Here is a 12,813-nt window from a genome sequence, read left to right as displayed (position 1 = left end):
GCAACAGGAAAGGGAAATTCAAATCTTAGCCTGGTCTCTCTGTTTTGGCCCTATTTGCTTCCTCCTACCCCTGTACTTCCCAGTGAAGAAATAACCAGCCCTAGTCATCGCCCATTGAACTAGGGGAAGCAAAGTTCAATTTTATTTATGTGACTGAGAGAGCTTGTCCCAGCTCTGAAAATATGGCAATTAGTAAATTACCCTCATGTGGCTATTCTATTTTGAGGGCCTGTGCTCATCAGTGTGCACATGTGATGCTAATATTGTACCTGTCTGACAGCTTGGCTTTGGTTCAGCAGCCTCTGAATGAGCCCTGCATTGTGGTGCGCTGCAATGTCAGAGATTTGCAGGGATTCCCATCCATATGATGATCTAAAACACTGGTCCCTGGCTCTGGAAGACTAGTTTCACTCTGATATTGTGCCTTTGGTCCTACTCTAGTAGTATTTGCTACAGACACATTTCAAACGTGAACATTCACTTGCTGATAGGCAGGATTTAGGACACTGTTGCTTGAGCGGTAAATGAAGAAACTGTAAAAAGTGTAATATATAAGAATATGTGAGAAGAAAAACTCCTCAGTTCATGTCATTTCTCTCTCTGTGTCTCTTTTGCAGACAGCACAGGATGGGTCATCCCTGAGACCTACACCCACCCGTATTCCCGTGTCAAAAGGTATGAAAGCAGGAAAGCCAGTAGTGGCAGCCTCGGGAGCAGGAAATGTGACAAAATTCGAGCCTCGTGCCGAGACTCAGTCTATGAAAATAGAACTGAAGAAATCTTCAGCCAGTGGCTCTGGCTCCCTGGGCGGGGGTCAGGGCTGATGGCAGGTTCAGGGGGTATGTTCTGCAGCTGTTACTGCTACCATGAACTACAGCCCTCTGTCTGTGGAGTTGCTCATGATTTTCCATACTAACGAAGCCCTTCACCTGTCACTCACAACCAACTAATGAGTGTGTGTGATGACTACTTGAGTAACAACATCCTTTTGTTTTCTTATTGAAGGAGGAAAAGAACCATCAGAAAGGCAGTGTACATCAGGAATGCATTCAGCCTGGGAAATGAGAATGGGCAACTTCACCAAATTATTAATCCAGCCTAGGAATTCTTAATGCTTGACTTGGTGACTTTTTAATAGACCGAAGGAAGATCAGTCACGTTTAAACAACTATCTTCCAGCATAACAGATCGCTTTCTGTCCTGGCTTCTCTGTGGAGCACCTGCCTGTAACCACATTTTTGAGATGCTGTGGTACCTAGGGACCTGAGCTTTTATTTCAGTAAAAGCTAGTGCCTCACATACTGCAGAGGCAGAGAGAAAGGACCACAGGTTGTGACCAGTCTTCTCTCTAGGAATCTCTCCTCTAGATCTGCTTTTCTCCCTGTGAGCTGCTTTCTCAAGGCAGTGACCAAATTCAGGGCTATAGGGAGGTTGCACAATTTACGCAGCAGCAGCACAAACAGCTGTGTATTTCTTCCAAACCTTGACTACACTTGTAGTTAGTGCTTACAACTGAGTCTCTCTTCTGTGGCTTAGACTGGGTTACTGCCATCTCTGGGGTTAGATGAAGGAAGTGGGCCAAAAGGTGTTTACTTTTTAAAACAAGCCTCAGAGAAACGTTGATCTGGCTACAATCAATGAAGTCCCTTTGTGCCTGCTCCAAAAACCATGAAAGTCTATGAAGCAAGTCCTTTAGTTGACTTCACTGGGCTTGCAGTTTTTCTTTTGGATGGACTTGTGCTCTATAGATAAACTTGAGCTGTCAAGCATCCTTATGTGTTAGAGGAAGTGTCAACACAGATTGCTGGTGGCAGCAGTTGCTTCATAAAGACACAGTTCAGGTATGGTCAGGGAAAGAGATAGCTAAGTCTGATAGCTAAGTTATGGTCAATTCTCATTTGTTTGAAGTATTCTGTGTTAAGTACAGACTGCCTCAGAGTACCATGGAGATTCTTCTTCTCTCTTTTTGGTTTCTTCATTTATATGTTTGCATTTTTAAGCATGTTTTAAGGAATTGTTCCAGCATGGAAATGGTGTGAATACTGATGGTTGTTACAATGATTTATTTAATAACACTAAAGTTATTAAAGGGCATTTCCTTTAAGAAGAAAGTTGCAAAAAAAGAAACTGAGCTGAGCAGGCTGATGAATTAGGGTTTAAAGCTTGTATACCTCAACCACCACAGAAAGCTGTATAGGACTGGTTAGGAATAGCTTTCAGAATGAAAAGCAGGAAGACAACCAATAAATAATAAATACAATTCACGGAAAGAAAAATGCATCAGTGTGTGAAATATTAAATAGCTTTCTGTCCGGGAGAAGAAATGTGATGGAAGAATCTGCCACAGAAGGTCGACAAAATCATATTAAATCCAAACAATGTTTAATCTTCAGTCTGCACTTTGCAGTGCTCTCCAATTTAAGATCCAGATATGGCCATTATCCCAGAATACAGCTGGCATTTTATTATTAACATGAAGGACATTTTGTCTCTGATACAAAAGCTGCTGTCACATACGAGAAGAAATAGGCTCCCTTTTCTCCATCTGTACAGCACCTGCAGTACCTGCTAGTTTTATGTTTCTGGTTCCTATGGCACCTGAAAATCAGATTCAAATTTTTATAGCACTCAGTTCCCACTATTTCAGATAAAACTCAGAAACTGGAATTATCAAGCAATATAAGTCACCATTCCAGAAGTGCATCAGATCCCCTCAACTAATTGTTGTAAGCTAAAAGCCTCGGTTTGACAATAAATGGTTACTGAGATCTTACTGTTCTGATTGTAACGTGGACTTTTAAGCAGATGTTAGAAGAAAACTTATTAAGAGCTTTTAGCTGGATAGACCCTCTAAATACTGGCACTCAAACAAATCTTTAGTTCAAAACAATCATTTAAATAATACTGCAAACACGAGCCCCAAGCTAATGTGGATACAGTGATGAACTACAGCTGGCTTAAGCCTTCCTTTTCATATCCTTTTCCTATTCCTTAGTTAACTGTTGCCTTACCCAGGGCAATGTTCTGAGAGTGCCTGTGGTTGAAAAAAATGGTTTGTTTTGCCTGGGGTCTGAGAAACTAATTCAGAAATAAGCCAGACTTACAGTACCTGAAATCCAAGACACGCAAATTAGCACAGCTGAAGCAGGACTGCAGACACAAGCTAGGAGCTGCTCTATAGAGTCAGAAGGATTATATGAGACAGATTTGAGAAATTCCAGACAGGTCAGACCAAGGATGCTGTTATTTTTCCTGGGGACAGCATACACACAAAAAAAGAGCTTTTGCTCCATAGTCAACCCAGCAGAATTCCAGAGAGTAGGAATCAGGCAGCTAGTTTGACTGTTAGCTACAGATACGTATTTAGTTGTACTCAGCACTTCGAACATGTTCTGACTGAGCTGAGATTTTTGATTTGTAAAGGCAGAAAGAATGTAAGATAATAATACTTTTAAAAATTATTATTTTAAAAAAGGAAAGCCTGTAGTTCAGAAGTCTTCAAAGTTGAAGCGTAACTGTCTTTATACTATTGGAATTTCTTCTGAATCTGAAGACTGTATTTTTAGTGACTACTGTAGAGTTCTCTTGTTCAGTAGGTCAGCTCCAAAGGGTGATTTAGACAACCAAGCCTAAATACAGTCCATAATGCCCCAGCTCAGCTCCCAGCTCTCCTGGTATTGTCTGAGCACCAGAGACGCTCTGAAGATCTACCTGAAGTTCTGCCGCTGCACTGGCCTACTGGTGGCCCAACTAGCAGTGCAAGCTCTGAACCTAACTGAAATCCATACTCTAGGTATTCATGTCCTCTCAAGACATCAAATCAACAATAAAGGCACAATTTCACGGTCATTTAAAGTCAGGACATAACCAACCACTGGAGTCAGAAGTTGTTGTCTTGTCTTTGGCAATTCCAACCCAAGATAATACTGACTTCCATCTGGTTGGCCCAAGAGTTGGCACAAGTGTTAGAACTTACCTGGAGAACTGATGTGAACTGAAAAGAATCTGGCAACTGACAAAAAGTCTAACTTTAACCTAGCCAAGGTGCAAGGTCTTGGGCCAGAAAAAGAAAGGGAGAAGGTGTGGGAAACCAGTAGCTGTTTTAAAGTGGTTGTAGAATCATTAACGTCTCCTAATAGATCACATATCACAGGGATACATAGTAGTGCTACTTATTTTAACAAGCTTTTGATTGAATCTGTTCTTCAAAGACATGACTCAGGACCCTCTTCTCAGCAGTTCCTGAGATAATTCCAATCAGCTCCACCAAATTCAGCAAGCACTGACAGCTGAGGGACTGACAACGGCATTCTCATTCCCTTCTGTAAAGGCTGTGCTGTTCTGCATGGAGGAGTTCAGTATTCATTGAGCAGAAACAGGAGAGTGGTTGAGTGATCAGCATATTGAAGTAGGGGGGAAGTCCTCCCAGATTCTGGTCCCTCTTCCAAAGGCTGCTTTTAAGCCTGGCCTTCTGTGAAAAGAAGGCTACTAAGATGAAATGTCTGTGTTCATCCATCTGTCCTCTGTTGATGAATAACATTGAACACATCCACCAGTTTCAGCCAAACCTGACAAAACAACAGAGGTCCGAGAATAAGAAGTTCTTCAAGTTTAATGAAAAGGGTGACTGAGAAGAGGAGCAAGACCTTAGCAGAACCCCACCGTGTGAAAGAATGCAACATGAGCTCACCTTCAAGCAGCATCAAAGAACAAACACAAGAGAGTGATGTCACAAATGCCACAAGGGCAAGCCTTGTTCAGACCTCAGATTTCACTAGGCACCAAAGAATCAAACTGTCAGACATAAATGCATAGGAAATTAATCGAGCCTTTATTTACAGGGCTTCTTTATGTGTATTTTACCATGAGTGGGTTACAGTGGAGAAAACCAGCTTCCTCTACTCAGGTGATCATCGGGAATTACTCATGTTCATTCTTTCTCTCCCTTCCCTTTTTCCCTGTCTTGACTTTTTCAATGCAGTGGAACAGATTCGATAGCAAAATGCACTCAACTCAGAATAACGGAGGTAAATACAGTGGTCTTTGAAAGCAGGGAGGTACAGATTTGAATCCCATCAGACACAAGTGAAATCTGAACCTATAGTAGTATTATGAAATACTACTCTTAACAAGGACTGTCCGTGTAAGAAGTGAAAATTTCCATTTCTTTTAAACACTTCAAATATTTTCAGGATATTGAGAGAAAGGGACGGATTTACTACTCTTCTCATGAGAAGACTGCTGAGTGCTGAACAGAGGAAGGAGCCCCTGGCAAGGCTTAGCAAGACACCTCATGTGCGGAGGCAGGGCAGGATTCAGAAGTTACAACTCTGTCCTCTGCATTACTCTCTTGGCTAGGTTTAGATGGTTTCCTGCTCAACATGTTGTACCTAATATGAACATCTCTTGCTGCAATCTCTGTCCTCATCCCTTTAAATCAGAAAATAAGTCAGTAATAGATGTTAACTAATCAATATGCATACTTGCAACAGAAGAAAGGGTTAGCATGCACCTAAATTCTGACATCAGTTCTTTCCCTTGTACCTGTTCTGGTGCTAAGAAAGCCTAAGTTCATACTCACTTGGAACTGTTGAACATTTTTTTTTTGGTTAGGCTTCAATGCCAAAAGGAGAAATGCTTTGTTGTGGCTGACTGCACAGCCATACAAGCCATAGTGATAATTCCAACCCATATGGCTCAGGTAGAATGGCAGGAGAACAGGAAAGGTGTCAACCCACTCGTGACAAGATACAGATCAGCATACAGTGATGTGTGAGATTTTGGTTGTAGACCCATAACAAAGTTTTCTGCTGCATTCTCAAGATTAGATCCTGCCACCTGAATGCTGTTACATGGGTATCGCTAATGCGGTCACAAGCAGAGCAGTGTTTGCATAAGTATGACTGAAAATGAGGGAGAGCAGAACTTCATCTCCAGTGTCTAGAGGAGTTATTTCATATTGTTAAACAAAGTAAACAGTAGAAGGAAAACAGAGATTCTTATTTCTTTTGGGCATCTTTTTTTTTCCTTTTGTGGCGCCCATTAATGTGGTTCTTCAAAAAGCACAAAACACTTTGTGACTCTTCTTCATGTGCCCACAGCATATACATCACCATAGCAATTAGTCGCATGTGAGTAATCTCAGAAGTCACATGAATACGTTGGTTCATGCTAATTAGATGCCAAATCACATTACTGCTTGAAATGTGCTACTTGTGTTCTAAAACGTGTTCAATATTTACACAAGCATTTTCTGATCAGAAGCTGAAAGTCACGTCTTTAAAGAAGCAATCTACCATCCTGAGGTGTTTCAGGTGCTTGGCATAATCTGCACAGCAGCCGGGACAATTTTCAGACCAATTATATGTTCCTGTCACACATCAGTGGCCAACTTCATTGAATCTGTTTGAAACCTGTAGTTTTCTGGCAGGAGTTTCTGTGAGCTCATCTTTTGAACTTGTTTTCATTTAGGGAAATGTTTTTCTCCCCTGCATCGGTGTGAGTTACCCTCTTTCCCTTAATTCTGACTGAGCGCACTCTGACAGACCTCTATCCAACTTTTCTCACTGAAGATGTTAACTTCACTTTTAATCTCCATTATTACCTACGTTGCCCTTACAAAGCTTTTTGGAGGATGCAATGAGGATTAACTACTCTCAAACTGAGAGCTGTCAGCTCTGATATTCAGGTACAAAATCATTCAGGTACAAATCATTCAGGTATGAATGGTTCCTCACTTTAAGAACTCTTTTTCAACGGGCTTATAAAAATAGAGATACCAATAGATGATTTGCTTCTCTTTACTTGGATGTGCAACTTTATGTATCATTTGATGTTATTTGTTTGTATATATTGTAAGAAGAAATTAAACTTTACATACATACATTAAACATATATTAAAATGTCAGTCGATGTGCTTCATTATGAGAACTGGTATTTTTGATAGGCCAATCGCTAATGCTGTGTTTGCCTGAGATATTCCAGCTTACACTGAGAGACTGAAATCAGAACGATCATTTTATGTTACCTTTGTTCTCCTGTCATTAGAATAAATTCAGTTGCGTTTAAGTGAATTGATAGATCCTTGAAATGTTCAGACCTAAAAGCCTAGGAAAATGTATATAATGATATCCTACAAATATCGTATTCCTACAGAGGTTACTCCTACAGAACTGTGACAAAATCTATCCTACTGTAGTTTCGGTTTAATAACTGTTTGAATACCTCTTCTAGTAGCTACAGTATGTAGTATGTAGTGCATTTGAGCAACCTGGCTTTGAGGGAGGTGTCCCTGCCTATAGCAGGTGATTGGAACTAGATGATCTTAAAGGTCCCTTCCAACCCAAACCATTCTGTGATTTTATGTACACAATGCATACATATACATATTATACATAACGATGTAATGCAAGCTAAATGGTTAGGGGAAAAAAAAAACATGACAACTTAGTCCATGCACATAAACGAGTGTGAGAAAATAATGAACAAATAAATACAAGAAATGGAAATTATTTATTTTTAATATTTTTCTGACTTTCTTTAAAAGTGATTATATTTAGTCTGTAGGAGGACAGCTGATTCAGAAACCCACTGTATTTTTGCTGTTCATCCAGTATCAAGCCTTCACAAGGAAGGTGATAGTTTCTACAGACCATTCAATTCTTAGAATTTTGTTATTAAACCATGAATAAATAGACCACATCCAAATTGATTATTAAGGAAAAGTGTTTCATATAGAATTCACGTGACTCCCATTGACATGAATGGGAGATTTCATTCGATATTATAACCTGATCTTAAATGCAGCTTTTTGCGTAATATTCCTTAAGAGCATGAAGTGAGAGAGCAGCTCTGCTTGTCATTTTTCTTGCTGCCGTTTGATGTTCTTTAGTCTTCATTGCTCGAATTTCTGAGAATAAGCACACGTATATTCCTGAAAATCATCTGTGGATGTAAATTATATAAAAATGAAACGCTTTCATGTAGGAAAATCTATTACTTCATTTGCCACACCATACTTCCTTGGGTGTTGCCTCGGCCGTGCTTTTCTGGGTCAACACACATAAGAAAAACCTAACTGGAATCTGCCATCTAGTGGCAACATAATGATTACACAAAATGAGTGATCTAATGTAACTTGCTTAATCTCCTTTCAAATATCAAAGCAATCAAAGGCGAAGAGTGAACAGAAATGCCCAAGGGGATAATGGCACGGTTAGTGCAGTTTCTTGGGCTGCACACTTGTTGAAAAATCTTCAGGCTACTAAGAGAGGAAAGAATCTTTTAAAAAACCCAACAGCATTTCAATTAAGAAAATGAGCATTTATGAAATCATATTATCGTACTTCTCGTTAGCATCGGTGCTGTTATATTATTTGAAATGGGCAAAATACCTCTTTTCAGAGATAATGTCATTGACTGATAGCTAAATTCTTCTGTTAAAAATCGCCTGTCGGAGCAATATATTAAATAGAAAAACCGAAGACCAAGCTGTGAGCCAGCCTTTCAAAAGAACCTAGAAATGGATCAGAGAGCTCTCATGTTACACTCGGGGCAAAACTAAACTGTGCCTTTCAAAGAGAAGGCAAATAATACTTCCTTTTGCATACTGTGGCTGAAATTTATCTTCCAGGCAATAGCAAAATTCAGCAGACTTGCTGAATAAAAGCAGCGTCAGTTTCTAAGGAAAAATCAATTAAAAACAAATGACCGCATACCTCTTTCTCATCCCTGCTTTAGAATCACCAGCAGGTTTTTGATGGTTTTGCTCAGATAGATAGGATTCAAGATACCCAACTTCAAATTGTCCTCCACAGGACTCAGGTATGGGGCTGAGCCTTCGTGTTCCTGGGGTTCAATTTATTCAGCTACGTTATTCTTTCTTTCCAAGTGATGGATTTGACAGTAAAGTGGGAGCCAAGGGCTCCAGAGCCCTCGCATGGTACTAGTTAGATTTCTCACCGCAGCACTAAACAGGGCAGTATTTACCAAACAGTGATGTTAGAGAAAGTCTGCAAGGTATTTCCAGAAGAAAAATACTTTGCTAATGACATTGTTCTTCATGACAGTAACTTGTAATTTGTTTCCAGTTTCATAAAACCAAATGTTTTGCTCTCTTTTCTTTTAGAGAGTGTCATCATTCACCAGTTACGCATGAGCTCTAGATGAGTTACCACCCCAATATACTCTCTGTGTGCACTACCCTCCTAACCAGTTGGATGGATCACTGTAGAAGCCCTCTACCATCAACACCAGGGTCACCTGTGCTACTGATTATTCATGGGAGTACTTATTGCTTCCATTAGATTTGATGTATTCTGTCTTGATAGAGCTTTAAGAACTAAGAAACTGTTTTGATACAGCCAGAGGGAGAGAAGCAGTCTTTCTGCCAGCTGAATCTCACTTTTATTTGCAAAGCCTGAGGCACGTGCTTGATTTTGTTTGCCATATAATTTATTTTTTTAATATTCTCTGTAAAGTACCTGTCCCAACGTTGCAATTCCTGTTGTCCGTGCTGCGTTTCTTTGTAGAATACACTGTTAAATCTGCGACCTGATATTTTTCTAGTAGAGCGAATGTAAAGAAAGGAAAAAAATAACTTCAACAATATTTTCTGTTTAAAAGGAAAAAATACTCAGCAAAGTTTTTTGCCACCATATCATTCTGTGAGACTAAATACTCCGATGACTGCTGTATGGAATTTGTACTATTGCATTGTATGTCTTGCACTGTGTGATGGTTTGGCATAAAATTAAGTATAAAGGCCAATGCCTTGAAATACAACTAGATTTACTCATATTAGACAACGTAAGTCAGTTTTTAAAGCTGTGATGTTTTTCTATACAATGTATGTTTTTACTTATGCCTGTACCAAAAAAAAAACAAGTTGATTTTCATTACACTGTAACTAATAAATTTTCACAACTATGCAAATGTAATCAAGTGTTTCCATTTGAAATTAATTTCCTGAAGTTGGCAGTATTTTTGGTTATGTCTTTGCTTGCAGGGAAGCTTTGGAAGTTAATTTTTCTGACTACTTTCCACTGTGGTATCACAGTGATGCACGTAGTCAAACTGGTTTTAATATTGTTTGTGATACAATGAGGGATCTATCGCCGCGTGCTTAATGACATCATTGTTTCTAACCTGGTGCTCTCGCTGCTTTGGCAGATACATTTGCTTGACGTGATCTATATCACTATATATATAGGACTATATGAATGAGATGCCATGTGGTGAACTGTGCATTTTACACTGGCAGCTTTTCAAATAGCACCCAGAGAGCTCTGTGGCAGCTATACTTAAAATGATGTTTGAAAGAACTACACATAAAGCTGGTTACAACCCCTGCAGGGTGAGGTGTTTTTTTTTTCTTACGTGGTTCATAATTAATTATTTTAATCTAAGTCATTGGCACATATTTCAAACGCTACAGCTACTGTAGAAGCTACTGGGATAAACTGGTTTCTAGAAGAGAAAACAATATTGCTTTCAGGAGATGCAAAGTGGGATGCCAGTGCATTAACTCAGGGTCCCACTGAGAAGAGTAGGCCAGCTACCTTTGAAGCTGGAATAACGCAGTGGTATGTAGTCAATTTGATCTTCATGGTTTGGTTTGCTTGCCAATCATGGGAGCTGTTGGCTCTTCTTGATATGAGCTCCGTACCAAGTACTGAAATTCTAGAGAGCCAGGATATTCTGGAACCTGGATGGACTTTTGTGGAGCTGATCTGCACTGTGAAGAGTTAGCTGATATGCAAGGGAGCTACTGGATACTCTAAACAAAACAAAAGCCTTTTCTGCTTGCAAAACTCATTTCCTGGTATAGCTTTCGACTACACCAGAGCTTCAGCTGGTACACCATGTTTGTTAAGGAGGCTTGTGGTGGTTTTTTGTTTGTTTGTTTGTTTTGTTTTGTTTTCACAGCTGACAATATGTGCCAATAAACACAGCAGTGTCTGTAAGCAGTATTTTAGAGTGAGTTCAATATTCCAGCTTTCATAGAGTAACAAATTCAGGTAAAGCATGTTTACTGTGTGCCACATTTCAATTTACTGTGCAGTAGAATGAATGTAGTACTGACCAAAATCTCCTATTTTCCAAGCATCGCTTGTGAAGTAAGAACTATCCACGAGTTCACCAGGAATGGAAGTGCCAGCTATTTGAAAGTGACACTGACAGGCCTGAAGTGAACTTCTACTTATGGGTAAAATCTAAGTACAGTCATACTTCAGAGTTGAGTCTGGATTTGAGAAGGAATTCCAATCAAGGAATAAACTATTTTTCCTTGTCTAGATGTTCATTTAAAGCTGATTCAGTGTGAGTGTATGCATAAGCTGTCCCCTGTTGTTTTCTGAGTCCTAAACAAATACACAAACATTTACGGCTTCGCAAACGCATTAAGTTTTTAAGCTTTTAAAAAAATAAAGATTTGTTTAAAGCATTAATACAGTCGTGTTGTACTTGAAGTCATTTAGATTTTAATGCATGGTAATGAACTGCAGCACTCTAAAGGAGAATAGCAACCCCAGTCACAAAAGATCATTGCTGACATACAGTATTGCATCAACGATACTGCTTTATGCAGATAGAATAATAAATCCTCTTTTGACACTTTGCAGGAAGCAAAGTATTTCATTAAGGCATCCAGTCAGTCAAGTTCACACATGCTCTGACAGGTGTATTTCATCTTATGCATTTATGTTCCTGCCCATTTTGCACATTACCAAATCTGTATTTGAATCTAAAACAAATTAAGAAAGCGCATTAGCCACGTAATTGGCCGATATTCAGGGGACACTCAGGAAGAAAGGTAATAATGTGGATTAAAAATGGGATTCATTTCTACAGTTATTGCTGTTACAAAGGAAGTAATCATGAAGAGCTTTCACAGTAAGACAAAGCGGAGGCCACCTTGGACTATGGATAGCAGTAACTTTTAAGCAATGGAAAATCAGTGAATGATCAGCGTTTCCCTTCAAATACTATTATTGCCTACAAAGGTTTCAAAGCCCTATTTTAGTATAACTACAGGTGATAAAATACGACATCTATTAAAAAAATCTGGCATATTTTGACTCCTATAGGAAGACTCTATTACACCGCGCTTTCCATTTGCCTCATTGTGAGAAACAGTTGGACACAAAGAGGAGATAAAACTCGCTGTTTTGTCGAACAATCTGTGATGTAGAAAAGATGACAGAAATAGAAAATGGAGGTTACTGGCCTGAATACTCCACTTTCTACTGTGAAATGCTCAGTTTTAGCTCTTCCTCTGAACAGTTACATTTCGTTTTATGTTGAAGGCTTTACACTTAATGCTTTTTTTTTCCTATGTAGATTTGCTGACTGAATTGATCTGTTTGGCAGTTTTATTAGCCTTAATTGGCTATTCTCTGTATTAGTGGTTATAACAGCATGAAGTTTTATTTCTTTCGATTTTACTTTAAAAAGCATCAATTATTTTTCTTCTTAGAAATAAGAAGATAATGTGATAGAGTAAGTGCCAGAAGAAGATTGTTTAGGGAGACTTAATGAAATACGATTAAAAAGTAAATGCCACTTGACGGTCTTTTAGATTAACTACAGTACAGTCATTTTTGTAATATCTGTGCAGATTTAATAAGATTGGAATCAGCTTATTGTCCATCAGGACCCCCAAGTCCTTCTCTGCAGGGCTGCTCTCAATGAGTTCTCCCAGTCTGTACTCATACCTGGTATTGCCTCAACCCAAGTGCAACGCTGTACACTTGGCCTTGCTGAACCTCATTAGGTTCTCATGTACCTGCTTTTAGAACTTGTCCACGTCCCACC

At 39.2% G+C, this 12,813-nt stretch overlaps 1 protein-coding gene across 6 annotated transcripts in view; it reads left to right on the top strand.

Annotated features, from left to right (window-relative positions):
• FILIP1 (filamin A interacting protein 1) overlaps positions 1–10,604 on the top strand; it is a 107,225-nt gene extending 96,621 nt beyond the window's left edge. For 4 of the 6 annotated variants that reach the window (XM_072330807.1, XM_072330812.1, XM_072330810.1 and 1 more), the window contains one exon: positions 618–1,900. In XM_072330807.1, the coding sequence (XP_072186908.1) occupies positions 618–824 (207 nt within the window). In that variant the 3' untranslated portion in view covers positions 825–1,900. Of the gene's footprint in view, positions 1–617; positions 1,901–9,127 lie in introns of those variants that run through there. The other 2 variants (XM_072330811.1, XM_072330808.1) reach the window with 2 other exon arrangements.
• Positions 10,605–12,813: the final 2,209 nt, after the last annotated feature.

This window comes from Excalfactoria chinensis, chromosome 3 (genome assembly GCF_039878825.1).
Source record: "Excalfactoria chinensis isolate bCotChi1 chromosome 3, bCotChi1.hap2, whole genome shotgun sequence".
NCBI classification, from domain to species: Eukaryota; Metazoa; Chordata; class Aves; order Galliformes; family Phasianidae; genus Excalfactoria; species Excalfactoria chinensis.
Note: the sequence above shows the minus strand (reverse complement) of the source record. Positions and strands in the feature narration are given on the sequence as shown.